The 20,040-nt window shown below is 37.9% G+C and overlaps 1 protein-coding gene across 1 annotated transcript in view; it reads right to left on the reverse strand.

Annotated features, from left to right (window-relative positions):
* Positions 1-4,726: 4,726 nt before the first annotated feature.
* The window catches only part of adck1 (aarF domain containing kinase 1), a 64,994-nt gene continuing 49,680 nt past the window's right edge, over positions 4,727-20,040 (reverse strand). Inside the window, exons 10-11 of the mRNA XM_059354055.1 lie at positions 6,201-6,394; positions 4,727-4,985 (exon numbers count right to left, since the gene is read on the reverse strand). Of these exons, the coding sequence (XP_059210038.1) occupies positions 4,826-4,985; positions 6,201-6,394 (354 nt within the window). The 3' untranslated portion in view covers positions 4,727-4,825. The remainder of the gene's footprint in view (positions 4,986-6,200; positions 6,395-20,040) is intronic.

The following is a 20,040-nucleotide window of genomic DNA, read 5'->3' on the forward strand; positions in this document are numbered from 1 at the left end:
GTTGCACAAATATACAGATTACTTTCAATCAAGTAAGTGGCACTTTTTTTTGTTTGTTTGTTTATCTGAAATATTATTTGTAAAATCAAACAGAGTCACCAAAAATATCAAGCTTCAAGAAAAATCAAGCCAGTAAAGATAACTTATCATGGATTGAAGTCTTGGTAAAGAGGCATTTGTTACCTTATGATAATAGACGAAAGGTCAGGAGGTCAGCAAACATAGCATTTGTCTTGTGGGAAGCACAAACATCCTCACCAATTGTCATGTCAGTTTGGCCAGAAGTGTTTTGCTGTGAGCCAAAGTGCTGGACAGAAAGACACAGGGAGGAACAGTCACTGCCACCATTAGATCTGCTGACCGCATGACACACGCTAATAAACATTGATGAAAGCTGTGAGCCTTTTTAAATAGATAGACATAAGTGGAGAAAATGTGGCTTTGGAATCAATGCAGCTGGCTCTCTGCAACTGACAATGTTTTATTGATTAATTCTGCTTTAAATTTCACATCAAACAAAGGGTGTCGCATTTATCATGCTCTAGGCTTGCATATTGGATTTTTACTTAAAGGAAAAAAGTACCAAAAGGCCAAACTGAGTGAACTTTTTGTCAGCAGAATAAAAAAAGATAAAGCCATAGGGAGAGAGACAAAAAAGAGGGAGTGAGGGAAGAAAAGAAACACTTACCCTGTACTTACCTCCGCAGCGAGTGAGGTCTGTGCCGTGTTGTGAGCAGTGTGGGCCAATCAACTGTGACACCTCATTTTTTACCTTAAACACACTGGAACAGAGGTACAATGACACCGCCGTCGCCCACACTGCAGAGCAGGCCGCCGGCATGTTTCTCCAACACACACTGAATAAATACACTTCAAGTTGGTTTTACTCTTATAAATAATGACAACACTTTTGTATCTCCAGCTGTCAACAACAATACAAATTTGATTTGCTGTGCTGAATAAACACAAGTTCTGCATCTCAAATATTTGCAATCACAGAACCGAATCAATCATTTTTTTAAAAATACACCAATGAAACATACAACCCTGATTCCAAAAAAAAAGTTGAGGAGCTATCTAAAAGGTGAAAAAAACAGGATGCTCATTTGCTAAATCGTTTTTTAACATATTGAAATGACAATTGAAATATATTACTACAATACCATAATATGACTAAATATATGACATATGGTTTCAGTTGCTAAAGACTTCAGGTCTGGACTTCAGGCAGGTCAGTCCAGTACCTGAACTGTTTTCCTTCCTTCCAATTATAACACGTGCAGAATGTGATTTGGTTTCATCTTGCTGAAACAATCTTACTTGCGTACTTTAACAAACTCCTCCTAGAGCTTTAACCCGACCGATTTCAAATTTGGTCAGTACCATCTTAAGACCTTTGTGATTTACAGTTAATTACAGTTTCATTTTTTATTAAAGTATGTGGGTGTTTCCCATTTTTTTTTTTTTTGCCATAAAACAGGAAGTTGTTATAAATTGAGCATATATTATCCAATTGCTAATGCGTGAGTAGAATCCATCCCTGAACACATCCGCATGTCAATATTGACATATAGACAATATTATAGCACCCCTTCAGTGTATATTTTCGAATCTTCCCCAAATTTAAAATGTATGATAAGAGTCCACATTTGAACCCCACCTAAAGGGATTCTGTGCACATATTCACCACAGAGCTTTTATTTAAAAACATAAACAGAACAAAACAGGAAGTGTTGAGTTTAAATCATTTTTTCTACAGATATAGACATTGAAGTGAAATTTGTGCAAATTCCATGACCCCTCCTGGCCTTCCCCCTCCCTTTGCATGTAAATAATCTACATTCACAAATTCACAGCATTGCTTGAGAAAATGTGTCCCTGACATATATAGGATAATCCAACAAAACTGAAACTAATTTCAATTCACCTGACGGGGCACTGCAAACAAGAAGAGCCAATATCCTGTTAGATTACCTATTACACTGGCCTGGATAGCCAACTTGTGGTTGAGAAATACTTTCCTCCTTTTGGACATTTTTTTGCAATTATGCACTTTGGCTGAAAGAACTGCACAGAGAGGCAAATTATCAGCAGACTGACTAGTGAGTGTGGCTGCTGCAGGGATTATATTATGAGGCTGGAAATGAGAGGCTGATATTCAGGGTTTGGGATGAATTTTAGGGGGAAGAAGAATGCAAATTGATAGCCACTTGTTTTAACAGACACATACACAAATGAATTAGTTCATGTATACTAAATTACTATTATTATGATTATTATTATTATTATTATTATAGTCTGGGATATGTCAGTAATTAGCAACAACATTTATTTAGTTGTATTCGTATGTGCGCTAGCAGACAAAGAAAACACCTGCTAACGTATACTCCATGTAAAATGTTCTTTCTGACAGTTGATTACCTTATTTTGCTCGAGAAATAAAGCAAAAATAGATTGTTTTGAACAAGAACAAGAATTTTGGAAAGCACATCGTGCCTCATTCACCAATATCTTCTTATGTTATTTCTCAAGCTTCCAGTGGCTCACGGTGTGCTTCATAAATAGGTTTGTTTGTGTTGAATGCTGATTGTGTACTGTTTTTGTTGCATATATTTGCTTTATAGGCCTGCAGTGCTCTACAATACAGCAGCAATGCCTCTAGTGGACACCAGGAAAATTACACTTTGTCTCAGGATTCTGATTTATTAAGTGACAATATTATATTTTGTCAACATCAGAAAGGGTGTCAGGGTATCATGTTGTGAAATAATACAATTTCAAGAATTCAATGAGAAAATATTAAAAATATAATGAATATCAATACATTTATGTAACACCATATTCTCCAGACTCATTGTTGCTTGGAAATTGTGTGTGTGTGTGTGTGTGTGTGTGTGTGTGTGTGTGTGTGTGTGCGCGCATTCAATTACACATTTAAAATCTTAAAATAACAGTAACAATGCAACATATAAGAAAGAGATACAGGATAATTGACTTTATATATGACTTTATTGTCATTTTTCATGTCACACAATGTTTTAACTTACACCAAGTGGCAAACTCTGAGGTAGGCTCATTTCTTTATGACAACATGGAAAAAAAAGATGGAAATCAAACACCATGTAGATTCCAACACAAAATAAAATAAAGTAAAATAAAATAAAATACAAAACCATCATTGTGCAACATTGTATCGCATAGACATTCATTTTCATTTCATCAATTATGTTACATTTAAAGAGTACTTTACTACTAAGAGGACTAAAGGGAATCATGTTTTCCCTTTAATCCATCTGGTGGATGAGATAATGAAGGTCTAGGAGGTCCAACACAAAGTTAGTTAGTGTAATTGTGGCTGGTAGGAAATGGACACAGTTCAGCATTTTTGGCAAATGTGCTGATGTGAGATGATAAGATGGATAAGTAGCTCACTCATGATCAGATTGTATCTGAGTGTGTGCTGGAACTATTTCTTAACAAACAACCATTCATCCATCTGCCCAGAACTTCTCTGCAGCAGCCGTCTTTCCATTAAATTCTAATCGAATTTTGAAGGGAAATTTTGAAATGTCACATTCAAGAAAATTTGAATTCGGGACGTTTCCATCAACTGGTTTACATCAAATAAACTAAGCTGCATGAATGAAGATGGCACTGTAATGTACTGCTGTAGGAGAATCTGTCAGTAAACAGTAGAAGAAGAAGAGATTGTGCAAGAGAGTAAAAATTAAAAAAATAAAATAAAAAAAGAGGTTGCTAATCGGACTACTTTGGCCACCCATGACAGAAAATAAAGAGAAGTATTCAGGAATAAGATTCAATTGGGCAACTTCTCAGTCATAACAAGCTGACTTAAAAAAACTAAAAACTTTTATGTGCATTTTGGAAAGGTTTATCTTATTTTGGTGTTTCCATCAAAAAAAATTCATGCAAATCTTCAAATCAATTTTAAGTTCATTAGAAATATCACCAGATAATTTAAGTTCTCTAAAGTAAATTAGTAAAATATTTTTTCTTAATACTGCTCATTGCATATACAAAATAAAAGTTGTGACCATCAACCATAGCTGCTCCTGGTGTCCAACGACATCAGCATGTTGTGTCCTCATACGTATCCATAGTAACCAACTGTTTCATTGGAACTCTTTTATGTGTGTGTGTGTGTGTGTGTGTGTGTGTGTGTGTGTGTGTGTGTGTGTGCGCGTGTGTGTGTTGCGTGTTTGTGTGTGTGTGTTGCATGTTGGTGTATGTGTGTGTGTTTGTGTGTATGTGTGTTTCAGTGTGCGCGGGAGTCTGTGTGTGTGTGTGTGTGTATGAGAGTATGTGTGTGTGTGTGTGCGTATGAGTGTGTGTGTGTGTGTGTATGCGCGAGTGTGTTTGTGTTTCAGTGTGTGTGTGTGTGTGTGTGTGTGTGTGTGTGTATGAGTGTGTGTTTGTGTTTCAGTGTGTGTGTGTGTGTGTGTGTGTGTGTGTGTGTGTGTGTGTATGAGAGTATGTGTGTGTGTGTGTGTGTGTGTGTGTGTGTATGAGTGTGTGTGTGTGTATGTGTGAGTGTGTTTGTGTTTCAGTGTGTGTATGCGTGTGTTTGGTGTTTCAGTGTGTGTGTGTGTGTGTGTGTGTGTGTGTGTGTGTGTGTGTGTGTGTGTGTGTGTGTGTGTACGAGTGTGTGTGTGTGTGTGTGTGTGTGTGTGTGTGTGTGTGTGTGTGTGTATGTGTGTGTGTATGAGTGTGTGTGTGTGTGTGAGAGAGAGTACATATTCAAAATCTATGAGCATACAGTGTATAATAAACCCGTTGAGTGTGTTGTTATGATCCCAGTGTGATGTCAGTGCAGGAAGGCCATCAGAGCAGTGAGCCAGTGTCCCAGCGTGGAGCCCTTCAGCCACAGAAACAGTTCGTACATAGAGAGTGTCCACAGGTTGAGAGACTCCACCAGGGTGATCTGGAGATACCGCCTCCTGGACTGAGCCTTACTCTTCTTGTGCCTGTCGGTCAGAACGACAGAAGAAGGAAAGTGTCAAGGGTCAGGCACAATTTGAAGAATCTGGCTTGAATCATCAAAAAACAGAATAAAACTCACAAGAGATGAATTAAGGGTTTATTTTGATCAGAACAGGATTGCCGATTGTTTTAGCAGTGTAACATTTTATTTGTTAAAATATTCTCTCTGGCCAATAATACATGGAAAAAATGATTAGACCACCCTTGTTTTCTCTAATATTTTATTATATTATTGTTATTATTAATGCCTGGTATAATGACAACAAAATAGTTCATAAGAGTTTAATTTAAGAGCTGATATCTAGCCATTTTCCATGGTTTTCTTGATAATGATTTTTCTAATTATCAATAAAACCATGGAAAATGTCTAGATATCAGCTCTTAAATTAAACTCTTATGAGCTATTTTTGTTGCTATCATTATATTTTTGCAAACAAATGTACCTTTAGTTGTACCAGGCATTACAATTAACAAGAAATTTAAGAAAACAATGGTCTAATAATTTTTTCCGTGACTGTATATAAGCCAGGAAACACACCTGCAGGTGAATGATCATTCTAGGCTTCATAAATCCTGAGAAGGGCCGGTTTTCCATTCCAATTTTAGTAGAAAGGCCAGGGGGACGGCAATAGTCGTAAAAAAAAGGATTCCATTCGAAGCTCAGCAGATAATATCAGACCCTGGGGGGCGCTACATTATAGTTAGTGGGATTCTATTTCAGACCCCAGTGGCACAATTTGGGATAATCCAAATTTCATGACCATATTTTTCCCTCTTTTACTAGCCTCGCCTCATCTCTGGTTGGAACCTAAACCTAGTTATTGACCCAAGGCTAGATATATCTAAATCTTTGTTACATCTGGTACAGCCAGGCTGTATCCACACTCATGAATAAGACTGGCTGTGTGGACACATGGAAGGAATGTAACTAAGTACACTTACTCAAGTACTGTACATAAGTACAATTTTGAGGTATGTGTACTTTACTCGAGTATTTTCAGTTTATGTAACTTTATACTTTAAACTTTAAACTAAAAACCCAAACAAAACCAGGACATAACAACTGAGTGGTTTTTCAACTAAGAACAACTGAGGCTGGCTAAAATGTCCAACTTTACATAAAAAATAAATGTGTACAGCCTGAAAATAAAATCGTTTTGCTCTATAGTATATAGTATTATGAGTGTAATTCTTCTGACCTGGCGATGGCACGTATGCAGCAGCGGGACATGTTGATGAAGGACGAGGAGGCGGCTCTGGTCTGTAAGGTGGTTTCGATGCCCCTCAGCAGGTCGTTGGTCTTCAGCAGCAGCAGCATCTGCCGGGGCACACGGTTCAACAGCGTGCTGATCTGGGGCAAGTAGAGAGCTGCACCGTCCCGAATCTCCACCTCCTGCCAAGGGAGACAAACAAGGAGACCAGCTATTATCCTACTGCTCAGATCAAAGGCCCCATGCATCCACACTGGGTTAGTTTTTCCTGATTTTGACAGGATTGACTTGACAAACAAACACAGACACCCAGGAAACATGTAAAGAAAATACGGATGTTTTCACTTTTAAGAGGAGCTTTGTTCCTTTTGTCATAGCAACTCTAAAAAAAATACCTGATTACCATGTATGGATGTGTTTATGTACATGTGTGCATGTGTACTCTTTTATACGATTGTATGTTGGGATGTAGGAAGGGGCAAGATTGAGTAGACAGTATTTACTTATGCATGTACTAGAGGTGATAATCAGCAGAGGCCCCACAACATGATTTTATCTCGATGCTTGAGTCATGATACGATTTTATTGTGATTTAAAGCATTTTGTGATATCGCAGGTCATTGCCTGCTCGGGCCCTAACTAACTACAATTATAGTGAAAATGTCCTTAGTTTTCGTTTTTGTCAACTTTTTTCATTCATAATTCAGTGTATTTATTTGAACATACAACACATGGTAAATATGTTTACTGAGACTGGGATGTTTACACTAAAACCAAAATTAAAACATCCAGAACTGTAAGAGTTAATAACCTTATTGGGGCTGAGATGGATAAACGAAAGGAAATAAAGGAAACATTTATTATGACCTCTTTGAATCATGCACCCAACATATAGCTCATTACAAAAAAACTAAAACTAACACTAAAACGAATAAAAACTAAACTAAAACTAAGCATCTTCAAAAACTAAAAACTAAACTAAAACTAGAAAACTCACTCTAAAAACTAACTAAAACTAACTGAATTTGAAAACAAAATGAACTAAAACTAATGAAAAATCCAAAACTATTATAACCTTGGTAGAAGTTGGGTGATGCAGCAGGGCAATGAACCTAAACATCAAAGTAAATCTACCACAGAATCCACCAGGGTTAACTTACTTCTTTCCACCATTGTGTTTGTCTACACTTGGGACTGAGATCTGATCACATTTTATGACAAATGAAAATAAAGAAAACTGGGTCATTTTAAAAGGTTCGCATATTTTTTCTTGCCTCTGTATGATATTTGTTTTGATTATTTGTATGTTTTTCTTGTCAGACATGAACATTTTTCTCTTCTGAGACAATAAATATTATCCATCTATTTGTTTGTGAGATGTAGTGCTCAAAGATGTGTTTAAATGACACAAATTCCAGACAGAGCAGTACAGGGGAAGGATGAGGGACTAAAACAAGAACAACACTGAGTCTTGCACAAGCAGAAATAGAGACAGAGGGATGATATTTGCCTCCATGAGGACTATTTTCTTTGTTGTTGAAAAAGGCTGCTTGAGTCTCCGTGTGTCCTGTTCTGCTCTACTTCAAAGGCCTCTCCCTGCTGCAACAGGCCTAAATTACACTATTAGTAATGGGAGAAAGTGGACTGCAAAATTACAAACACTTACATATCAGGAGGTGCACAATCTTAGTACAAAGTGCAGCACATTACAGGAGGAAACAGAACAACAGTGAAACATAAGTGGAGAAATACCTTACAAGAACAAACAATATGCAAGTTTAGATCTCCCTGTTAATAAAGCTCAGAGCACTCTGATCCATCTTTTTTACCAGCTCAAGTGTAAACAAAAATCAAAAGGGAAAGCATCAAATTCAGAATGAGTGTATATATTTTAGGGATGCAACACTGACTTCTTTCCTCGAAAATCGACATTTTCAATCCAAATGAGGTACATATGGTTGGGGCGAAAGGCAAGGAGCAAGAGTTTGGTAAAAGATGAGGACGGCTTGCCGATGTTGCAACATTCAGGTATGATGATCACTGGAAGAAGTCAAAACCAACAGAGCTCAACTGCTAAACCACAATGCCTTCAAGCAGAATCAGAATCAGCTTTAATGGCAAATACAACAAACATACAACAACACAAACAGGAAATTTGACTCCACTTGTGGTTGCTCTAAATTAATTCACCCAGAAATAGGCAAAGGGCTTAAAACAAGGACAACAAACCTGAAAACGACAAACATAAATGTTTGGCAGCTATAAATATTTGCTATGTGCTGATGTAAATATAAAATTGTATATATAAATATATATACAGTATTTTTATGCAAATGCTTAGATATGGCGAAAAAGATCTCCACGCTAAACAACAGAATAGACTGTTTGTCATTACCACTCATAACGATGCATATAAGCTTTTGTCAAAATTACGCGACCATGGAGTGTTCTAAAAATAGCAAACAAGTCATAATACACACACATACGGTTGTAAAAAAGGCTGCAGTTTCAGTGAACTTAGGCTACAAAACAACTGACCTGGGTTTAGGAAAAAACTTCTGAGTAAGGTGTTATAAAAGACAGTTTAAACAGTATATAAATTTACATAAATGCCAGAAGTGAAGTAGTTACGAGGGTGACGTGAGCCACGGTTCCATGAAAAATTGAAGTTATGTTAAAAAAAAACCTGATTCACAAACCGTGAGCCATGTAAGTGACGTAAAAAGTAATTTACTGTCGTTTTCACACAGGACACCAACCCTTGTCCACCATTTGTTCAAATTTCAAAAAAGGAAAGTTCCTAGTTTAAGCATTAGCTATCTTATTTTGTAATGTATTCAATTGAATGGCAAGGATTTGCAAGGATCTTGTTGTTGTTTTTTTTAGTGAGTACTTACATAAACCAGACACAATGTGTCCACACTTTTTCATAGGCCTGTATATGAATCTCTCTGAGTGTGTTGTATGTATATGTGTGAGACAGCAGCATTGTCAAAGCTGTCAGCTGTGATAAACGAATGGAGAAAACCAGTTGAGCGTTGACAGCCACAGTCACAGACAGACAGTTAGTCAACATCCTCACACAGATAAACTCTGTCTATGCTCTCAGTCTCTGTCTCATGCCCACAGGAAGTGATGTGAACAAACAACAATAATGCATCAAACAACGAGAACAGACATAGAGTGTGAGTCAGTGTGAGTCTTGAAGCGGAGTAGCAGGTGAGCCAACTGTCAATCAACAGTTGACATCAACGTCTGCTATAAGCCTTTGAGTATTACTGAGGATTCATTGATCAATCAATCAATTGAATTTTCCCATTAAATTGTCCAGCATACAATTACAGTGACAGTAATCTGGTCCTTCAATTCACCAGGTGGAGCACTGCTGTTTGGCCTGCAGGATCCCAAAGTTATTATAGTTAACGGAAACTAACGAAATAACGAAAACTAGAATTGAAAAAACATCTTCGTTAACTGAAATAAAATAAAAACTAGAGTTTTAAAAAAAAAACCCATAACTAACTGAAACTGAACAAAACGAACTAAAACTAACTAAAATTATAGTGAAAATGTCCTTAGTTTTCGTTTTTGTCAACTTTTTTCATTCATAATTCAGTGTTTCTATTTGAACATGCAACACATGGTGAATATGTTTACTGGGACTGGGATGTTGACACTCGAAACAAAATACAAAACACCCAGAACTGTAAGAGTTAATAACCTTATTGGAGCTTAGATGGATAAACCAAAGGAAATGAAGGCAAAATTTATTATGACCTCTTTGAATCTGGCACCAACACATAGCCCATTACAAAAAAATTAAAACTAACACTAAAACTAATAAAAACTAAACTAAAACTAAGCATTTTCAAAAACTAAAAACTAAACTAAAACTAGAAAACTCACTCTAAAAACAAACTAAAACTAACTGAATTTGAAAACAAAAATTCACAACGAAATTAAAACTAAAACTAATGAAAAATCCAAAACTATTATAACCTTGCAGGATCCATGTGTCCAGGTTTAAATCCTTCATACAGCTACTGTTGTCAAGCCTGCCTCGTTGCCTCCTCCAATGCAAAGATGGATGAAGAGATGGACAGAAAAATGGACTTGCTTAATTAGTGGTCTGGGTTGTAGCTTTTCCTTTGTGTTCACTCTGATGCCGTTTACATTTTTCTTGTCCAGCGGGTGGATTAACATCTCAAAGAACTTGCCTTGCATAGCTTGTCGAGTTGTCGGTGACTAAATCGTCAACCCCATTAGGTTTAACTTGATGAGGAGGGTGGGTGGACACCAGGCGGCAACTTGTCTAAGCAGGGAGGAAAACCAGGAAGTGCATTAAGCTGCATTCCAATGAAAATGCCAGCAGGAGGCGCTGACAGCGGCTGCAAAAGCATTTCGGTCCATTCATTTCAATACACAATGAGAAAACTTCTCACCTGATTTATTACCTCCAATTTTTTTTAGGACAACACTATGGTCTCAATCACTAGTAAAAATCTTCTTCAAGACAATTTGATGTAAGTAGTTCTAATAATGGCCCCATTTAGAAGAAAATAGAAGATAAAGAATCGTATGATTTGGGGCGTGGCTGCCTTTGATTGACAGGTCACTAACAAGGTGAGCCTTCATCGGAAGAGAAGCAGAACTATGAGTATCCATGGGAACGTGTCAATAAAGTTAAAAAATAAATAAAAAATAAAGGACCTTTACAGTTTTGGTCTCATAACTTTGACCCTTTCACTGTATTTTCACTTAATTAAAAATGTCTTGTTCAGCGTTTGGTTGGACTAACAGACACTCCAAGGAGTCGCTGTTCAGTTTTCTGAGGTAAGTAACGTACATTTTGCTTTTGTTTTTTGCCAAAATGAACATCCCAGTTAATGTTCCAGTTAATGCTAACATGAATTAGCAGTGACTTCTCTCAGTCCGGTTGAGGTGTAGAGAGGCTGTAGTCAGTGATCAGATCCCTCTCGCTCCTCCACAGTCCAAATATGGTCTGCTCATCTTTTCCGAAAACAAGATAGCAACACAAGATGGCGACGAGTAGCGATGAACTCGATGCTTCCAACTGGCCACAAACCAATGGGTGACGTCACAGTGACTACGTCCATTATTTATATACAGTCTATGGTGGACACCAAGGGTGGTACGGAACCGATCACCCTTGGTGACATCACGTTAGAAGAGGTAGAGTCCTTCACCTACTTGGGGAGTATCATCAGCAGTCAGGGTGGTACAGATGCAGATGTAAAAGCTAGGATAGGTAAGGCAAGGACATCATTTCTACTTCTCAAGAACATCTGGAACTCTAGAGAGATACGGGAAACGACTAAAATCAGAATCTTTAACTCCAACGTAAAATCCGTCCTGCTCTATGGGGCAGAGACATGGAGAATTAATAAGATCACAATAAATAAAGTGCAAACCTTCATAAACAAATGTCTCAGAAGAATCCTGAAAATATACTGGCCGAACAAGATCAGCAACAAAGATCTGTGGACAAGAACAAAACAACCCCCAGCAGCAGACGAAATTGGACGAAGAAGATGGAGATGGATCGGGCACACATTACGCAAACCAGTGCCAAACACCACCAGACAGGCTCTGACCTGGAACCCTCAAGGAAAGAGACCGTGAACTCTGGAGGTCCCTTGTCGACGGCCTATACCCCAGTAGGGTGTAAGGCAGAGAGATATGGTGGACACCCAGCAGGAGGAAAAAATAAGACCTGTCAAAGGGCGGATGAGCTCATCAAGAGTCAATGGCCATCCACATCTGGAGAGGAGATGGACACCACCAGATTATCTTGTCTATTGAAACACTTGATGACTACACCAGACAACCACAAACCGGATCAGTCGTGGCCCGGGTCCATTGCATCGCAGGATGGAGTCATAATATTGCAAGTTGGATGAATATGAGACCATATAATGCAACAATAACTGCAGAAGATCGATCAAAATGGAAATAACTGGTGAAAAACATCATAGTTCACCTACGGCCACTTGGCTACGGATAATGATGGTGATGATGTCCAGCCAGGTAGCAGAGTCAGCAGTGTTGACTGGTTTCTATCCTGATGGAGAACCTGCAGTCACATGCCACCACTATCCAGTGTCAATCACAAAACTTGCTAAATAGATGCAAGGGAACACATTATGCAATAATTGAGCATAAATTTAGCATGGAGAGACCACTGGAGAGGTCCAAGCCTTCACGCCTTGTAGCCCGCCAGTGATTTATTGACTAAGCATTTCTAGAAAGAAGCTGATGCTTTCTGAATGGGAGTGGAGCCAGGATTTGTTTGAGTCAGCAATTAAGAGCCAACAGTAGTAGTGGACATTATGGTTGTTGCCACTTACCGTAAATAGCACAATATAAATGTGACACTTCTTCCTTTATAGACATTGCTCTTAAACATAACGAGCTAATGGCATATCTTGTAGGAGATTTGGTTGTAGCATAAATACTTCCTCCTATATTTGCCGTGAATGACTCCAAAGCCTTGTAAAAAATTAACCAATGCTTACCAGGATAAGGACATAAACTCACAACATACTACTCAAGCCCCCCAGTCAAAATAACAGGGTGCTGGGTGTTCTGAAGTGCTCGATTGAGTCCTGCTTGGGGAATAACAATTAGTTGCAATTATAGGAGGTTGGTGAGCAGGCCTCACAGCTGTCAGCAGGACACAGAGCAGGCGACAGTGCTCTCATTTGCATCTAAAAGCTTCAATAAGGACATATTGTAGTGTGAGTGGTGCGATAATAGGCTGTGCAAAAGGCAAAGGGAATGCAGTGGGGGTGGGGAGGTTTTCTTTTCTATCCAGCGTATTATACAGTCTGCAGGATGATTTCATACAGCAGCCAGCAGACATTAGAAAGATGGTGGGCAACGACAGAAAGAGAGAGGGAAAATGTCAGAATCTGGTATAAGATCTGCTATCACAAAATCTGACTCTGCAGAGGAGGCATGTGCTCGGAGAAGAAAATGGATTATGTTAAACAAATGAACATGCTGACAACTAGGGGGTCAATTTTTATTTTTTTTTTATTTTTAGGTTTCAGAAATGCTGTGAGGTGATATCAAAAAAATGACATCTTTCCTTTGGTTAAGGGTTAGCAAGGCGGAGTTAGGAATTCTCAGTTTTCTCAGGTATGAACCTAAGGGTTAATATGTTTCAAACAAAGTGCGCGTTGGATGTTGAACAGCGTCTGAAAGCCCATCTCCCCACACCTGTCCAACATCAGAACACAGGCTGTTGATATGCTCTGAATATAACAGGGTCTCTGCAGGTTTCAACAAGTCAAATTTAAGACTTTTTAAGACCATAATGAAACAATTTAAGTCCCATTTCACATCCATACTAGCAAAAAAGTACAAAAGACATGAAGGAAAATCGGAGGCCTGGAATGACTTGCAAAGTACATGAACTTATTCACAGCTTTTTCACGTTTGGAATAAAAAAATGCTTAACCTAACTAAAATCACCAGAAGCTCTCTATTGTGAACTAATATTTGTTAAAAACCAAGTTTCAAAGTTTTCTCGTAGAAGGTGCAGTGTGCCTCATATATGTTTCCATCCTAGGCTTCAACTGTGAAGTTAAGTTGTTCGTTCTGGAGCCACAAATCATTGAATTTACACTTACACTTTTATAAATATATTGGATATATTGGTATCATAGAAGATCTCAGGAATCTATAGGCACCATGTGGTCAGGATATCGTGTTGGGACGTTGTCGAAATAATGCCGCAAAGTTAGCCTTTTTTTATGTTTCACTCAAAAAAATTCAGAGCAGTGAAGCTTAAAGTTGAGGAAAGTTTGATAAAATGCTGCAGTTGTTGTCGTCCATACATGTTTGATATCAGTTCAGTTCAGTTTGACTGAATACTTTGTTGGTCAGTCTGTGGGTTTGACTCTCATTGAGGAGAAATAAAAAGACTGAAGTGTGATGAATAGACTGAGAATTTTCACTTATTTGACAAAGCAATTCTTGATTGAATTAATTTTGTGGACACAAAATGTAGTTAAACAGTTAAATCGCAATTTATTGTACCGCAATATTCACCATAACGCAGAATGCTTAAAATCGCAATAATATCGTATCATGTCTCAAGTATCAGGATAAAATCGCATTTTGGGGCCTCTGCTGAAAAGACAACACTTTTTTTGCAGATTGTCTCTTACCAGCTTATTATGGAAGTCGAGAACGGCTGTTACAGTTACATTTTATTTTAAATTATCTCTAAATCAAAAGTTAAAACAGCAAGTCCTGATTAACTCATAACTGGTTAACTGTTATGAGATAAACAGCCTCCATTGGACACCACACGACACGTGGAAACTGCATTAATCATGTCAATCTCGACAGCGAGGACCTGTTTGCAGAAGAACCTGACATCACCATGGCTACAGGATAATTATATGTGTCTACTCTTCCTTAATACAGAATCCATAAAAAGGACATTGCTGTTCCTTCAGACTTTGTTGGGTATTCAGGAGGGAAGCAACAACAAGCTCCTTACAGCTGTTCTATAACTCAGCAGCTACCAAACAGTAAGTGCCATTTAAAGTGAGTGACAATGTTGGCACAGGTTCTTCAGCAAACAGCATCGTCTTGTTTCCCCTTTTGCATGTTTTGCTGTTTTTCAGTTTGTCTTTTAACGAAGAGCATCATTGCAGAGAACCGTTACTATTCTTACTAATTGGTTTGTTTTCATTGTTAAGTAGAGAAACATTCATTAAAAATGATAAATATCCCTGCGTGTTAAGGAAAGGTAGCAAAAAGCCACAGCTCTAAAAGCACTCAACATTTGCTTGGTGCATATGATTGCATTAACACTAATGGAATGCATCATCGGTCGTGAAAAGCAGGAGTTAAAAATGAACCGTGCATAAGAGAGTGGATTGAGAGGAAAAACGAGGATAAGACTGCAAAGAACAGAAGACAGCAGATGTCAGGCGGGGAAAACAAAGAAAGGCAGATGAGTGGTTGTGACCACAGAAATGTCTCAAAATGTCTTCATAACTACAGAGTGCTGCACAATCAACAAGTGTGTTCAAGTAGAGGACACTAGAGTGGTGTCTGCCTAATGATGGTGTGTGTGTGTGTGTGTGTGTGTGTGTGAGAGAGAGAGAGAGAGAGAGAGAGAGAGAGAGAGAGAGAGAGAGAGAGAGGCAATGAGAGAGATAGGGGGACAGAGAGACAGAGAAATAGAGAGAGAGAGAGAGACAGAGAGAGAGACAGACAGAGAGACAGAGAGAGAGAGAGACAGAGACAGAGACAGAGAGAGAGAGAGAGAGTTTAAATATCGTTTTTGCTAGCTAGCTACAGTAGAGAGAGAGAGACACATAGAGGAGCATGTTTAACTTACACACATTCTAACACTGTCATACAACTATTATGGTGATGAATGCATAAAAGTACACACACACACACACACAAGTCTGTCCAAAAACTATTTAGATTCCTTGTAAAGACATCATGTAGTTTTTCCCTCTGAAGCCACCTTTTAAAGCCATTTGTCCACAAATCACGTGTTTCTGTGAGCAGTTTGATGAAGAGCTTTTATCTTGCACATACGTGCACATACAACATGGTCCAATATTTTGGGGTTTGTAGTAATGTATTATGTATTAGGATCCAAACATTGACATTTCTGTCAAGGTACAGTATGTATTTTCAGCATCAAAATGCTTTTTTTTCCAAGCCATTCTAAAAAAAAAAATCCCAAGTAGATTTCTGTTTGATTATGTTGCAGTTGAAGCTCAACTATGTGTTTGTAAGGAGAAAATCACTATGTAATACAGTGGCCGGGGACTGCAACGTATCAAATGTATTTAAGCCACCTAAAAACAACAAAAAACTAAAATATAAACATATATATATGTTCATATCCTTTGTTTAATACTTTGTTGAAGCAATTACAGTCTCAAGTTTTTTTTGAGTATGATGCTACAAGCTTGGCACACCTATTTTTGGGCAGTTTTCCCATTCTTCCTTGCAGGACCTCTCAAGCTCCATTAGGTTGGATGGGGAGCCTCGGTGCACAGCCGGTTTCAGATTTCTCCAGAGATGTTCAATAGGGTTCAAGTTTTGACTCTGACAAAATAAAATTTCACCCATTTACCTTGCTTTCAGACAGCCCTGTACGATGAGGAACTGAAGCCCTTATCTATGCTTTCTTCTATGCAACAAGACACAATTGACAAAAAAACAGCAATTTTACCTCTCAGAACATGGGAGTGGCGAACATTACCACCACTCTGTTCGGTTCTTTTCTTTGTATTTTTGTGATACAGTTACATTCAACTTTGAAGTAACATGATATTCACAGCAGTATATTATTTGCCATGATTTTTAAATCGCGTCGCTTGTTTACAATTCCCTACTAAGAGTTCACCATGCTGAACTTGGTGGAAACTGTTTTAACAGCAGGAAGAGCGTTAAAAAACATTTTGATTTTGTGGGGAACATTTTTGCAGTTAGGAAGTTGTTAGGGCAGTTAGTTACTGCTTGGTGGTTTCGTAAATGGACTGTTATAAAACACGGCCATAAACCAAGATGATGACAGCAAAAAATGTATGAGGGACCGTATCGGCCATAATTCATTCTTCCCTCTCACATACACAAAAAATACCTCTCACATTCACACATTTACCTCTCACATTCACACATTTACCTCTCACATTCACAATTTTACCTCTCACATTCACAATTTTACCTCCCACGTTAACAATTTTACCTCTCACATTAACAATTTTACCTGTCACATTAAAAACTTTACCTCTCACATTCACAATTTTACCTCTCACATTCACACATTTACCTCTCACATTCACAATTTTACCTCCCACGTTAACAATTTTACCTCTCACATTAACAATTTTACCTCCCATGTTAACAATTTTACCTCTCACATTAACAATTTTACCTGTCACATTAAAAACTTTACCTCTCACATTCACAATTTTACATCTCACATTCACAAAAAATGTGAGTATGTGAGAGGTAAATTTAGCCGTCTGTATGCTGTCATAATACAGTGAGACAACTTTGTTGCGGGCTTGCATCATTTTGTTCAGATTGTTCGAGTGGCCTGTCATATCCACCATAAATGCAAGGTCCTGCAGCCATTCTGCATCTTGTAATTCTGCCACTGGTTTTCCATTTTGCTCCATGAATTGTCCAGTTTCCTACCGTAAATCAAAGCAACACATCAGCAGCATCGCTCCTTGGCTTATCACCTCATTTTGTTGTGATATGGTAAAACAAGATCATATGTCCTCACTGTTGTTGAGGTGAACAAACAACATGAAATTAAGGCAGCGATCTGTTGGCCGAGCAGAGCAGCAGACAGAAAATTAAGTAGAAGTCAATTCACTGAGCTGTGAGGAAACTGAAGGAAGCACAGATGAAATCACAATGTCACTGTTCTCACCTCTCAATTGCACACATGTCCTAAATAACTCCATTTTTATCCATCTCCATCCCACCTCTCATACACACCAACCAAAAAACATATGTATGAATTCACAGACGTGTGCACGGAGGGAAGTCTGGGAGCATGAACTGCAAACTCTCTTTTCTCTTTTGTCTTTTCCACTGTGGGTATTTCATCATGTGGAAGATCAGAGGAGCAACTATTTAAATTAAATCATCTCATCCTTCATTCAGAACTTTTTTCCCCACTCAGTGGTTCTTAGGTTGATTTTGACAGCCTGTGAACAGGGTTTGCATTAACCGGACACCCTCCCTCAATGACAGAAAACACCCCTGCCCAGTTGGTGACTTCTGCAAAAAAAAAAAAAAAAAGCTATTGTGTCGTCTTGTCTTGCCTTGTTGTCTAGTTGGCCTTAGCCATCATCACATTGGTCAACTGTGCATTCGTAAATTGTCACTCTGAAATATAGGTAGCATTGTGATATTCAGAGCTCTACACTATGTAACATTACTCTGAGTCTTCTGTCTGAGGAGCTGCAGTGGATGTGTGATGAACAGCTGATACGGCTGCTAAATACCTAGTTAGTATCATACTATTGCAAAATGTCATATTACCTGAGTGGCCGAACGTTTCTTTAAAAAGGTAATAGTAATTGTGATGCTGTTAATAAAATAGATTTGTCACTCTAATCCCATTAATCTGCTAGTTTTTTCTCCTAGATTTACCACTTTTTTCTGGAAATATTATCCCTTTCCCCCGTTTTATATTTTAAATGATCAATGAATATGCTCTTTTAGGTCTTTTTTCATGAACAAGACAGGCCTATATAGGATACTTCAAAGTTTACATTTTGGCCCTAATTACAGCATTTTTAGGACGCCGTATTAGGGCCAAATATGAAGAAAATAAATAAATATAAATTATATATATATATATATATATATATTTTCTTTTTTCTTCAAATAATAAAAAAAAAGGGAAAAAATATATACACACACACATATATATATATATATATATTTTTTTTTTTTTCTTTTTTCTTCATATTTGGCCCTAATACGCCATCCTAAAAATGCTGTCATTAGGGCCAAAATGTAAACTTTGAGGTATCCTATAGGCCTGTGTTGTTCATGAAAAAAGACATAAAAGAGCATATTCGTTGATCATTTTCATGTTTTTGGTAAACAATGAATTGAACATATCAGTTTGCAACTAATAAACTTTAACGTGTGTGTTGGTAACTGTCGCGTGGGTTTGGGAAAGCATTTGGTTCAGATATAGGTAAGGGGGGAAACATATTAATGGGGGAACAGTCTTTGGCATAACACCAGTGATTTACTGCTGAAGCCACAAATACTTAAATAAATCGTTAAGTAAATTTCTGAAGTCCACCGGAAAAACTCTCACATTTTTATGCAAATGTCCCCACTAGGAATGAAAAAAAGAAGTCTGAACATCACAAATTGTGAAAATGAATGTGAACTAGTTCCTCTTAACCTGTGAGAGCTGCACTTTGAGTTAACTGTTGAGAACTTGTCAAAGAAATGTCATGGAATTTGCTTTTGAGAACATTCTTGTTCTCCAGAAGATGAACCCTTTTGATTTTAATTAGGACACTATGACCAGTCATCTAGCAACTCCCTCAGCACAGACTTCACTTTGAGCACCAGTATTATCTTGTGTGATGCTATGTACTGTTTCTCTGCTTTACTTGGCTTTGAAACATGTTCAAATACATTTAACGGGAAAATATAAATCAATACCTTTTTATTGGTATTTCTGTCTCGTTGTAATGTGAACTCTACTTTACATTTCTCCAAATTTAAACCCTTCATTTTTAGAAATACTTAAAAAGACACGGGGAGTTATTCATATAATAGTTCCTGCCAAGTTCTATTGTCCGTCATGTGTGAGGGGGCGGCACGCTGGGACAAACTGCAGTGTAGCACTTTTGCCAGCTTCATAATGTTGCATAAGGGAGGTATAAATAAACTCTCTCTCAAGCACAGATGGCCTCCTTGGCTGGGAAACAAGTGTTGGAAATATTTGCTAACCTGTTAAACAATATGTCCAAAAGCATGTAGACATTGCAAACCCATGGGTCTTAACCCCTTGTAGACTGGACGGTTAGCCTGATTGTTTTTCTTTAGGAGGTTGTAGCAGACTCGGTTTTGATTAAAATGTATTATTTTCACCCAATGTATTTGAATATTTATGCATACTGGGGGCATCACCTAAAAGCAAACACTACTTTATGCTCAGCCTGTTTTCCCCTCAAAAACATCAGGATAGGTCGTGTACAGGCAGCGAAAAACAAGATATATTCATGTATTTCACTGTCTGTAACAAGTAATAAAGTATTTGAAAAAAGAAGAG

Source organism: Centropristis striata, chromosome 16 (assembly GCF_030273125.1).
Source record: "Centropristis striata isolate RG_2023a ecotype Rhode Island chromosome 16, C.striata_1.0, whole genome shotgun sequence".
NCBI classification, from domain to species: Eukaryota; Metazoa; Chordata; class Actinopteri; order Perciformes; family Serranidae; genus Centropristis; species Centropristis striata.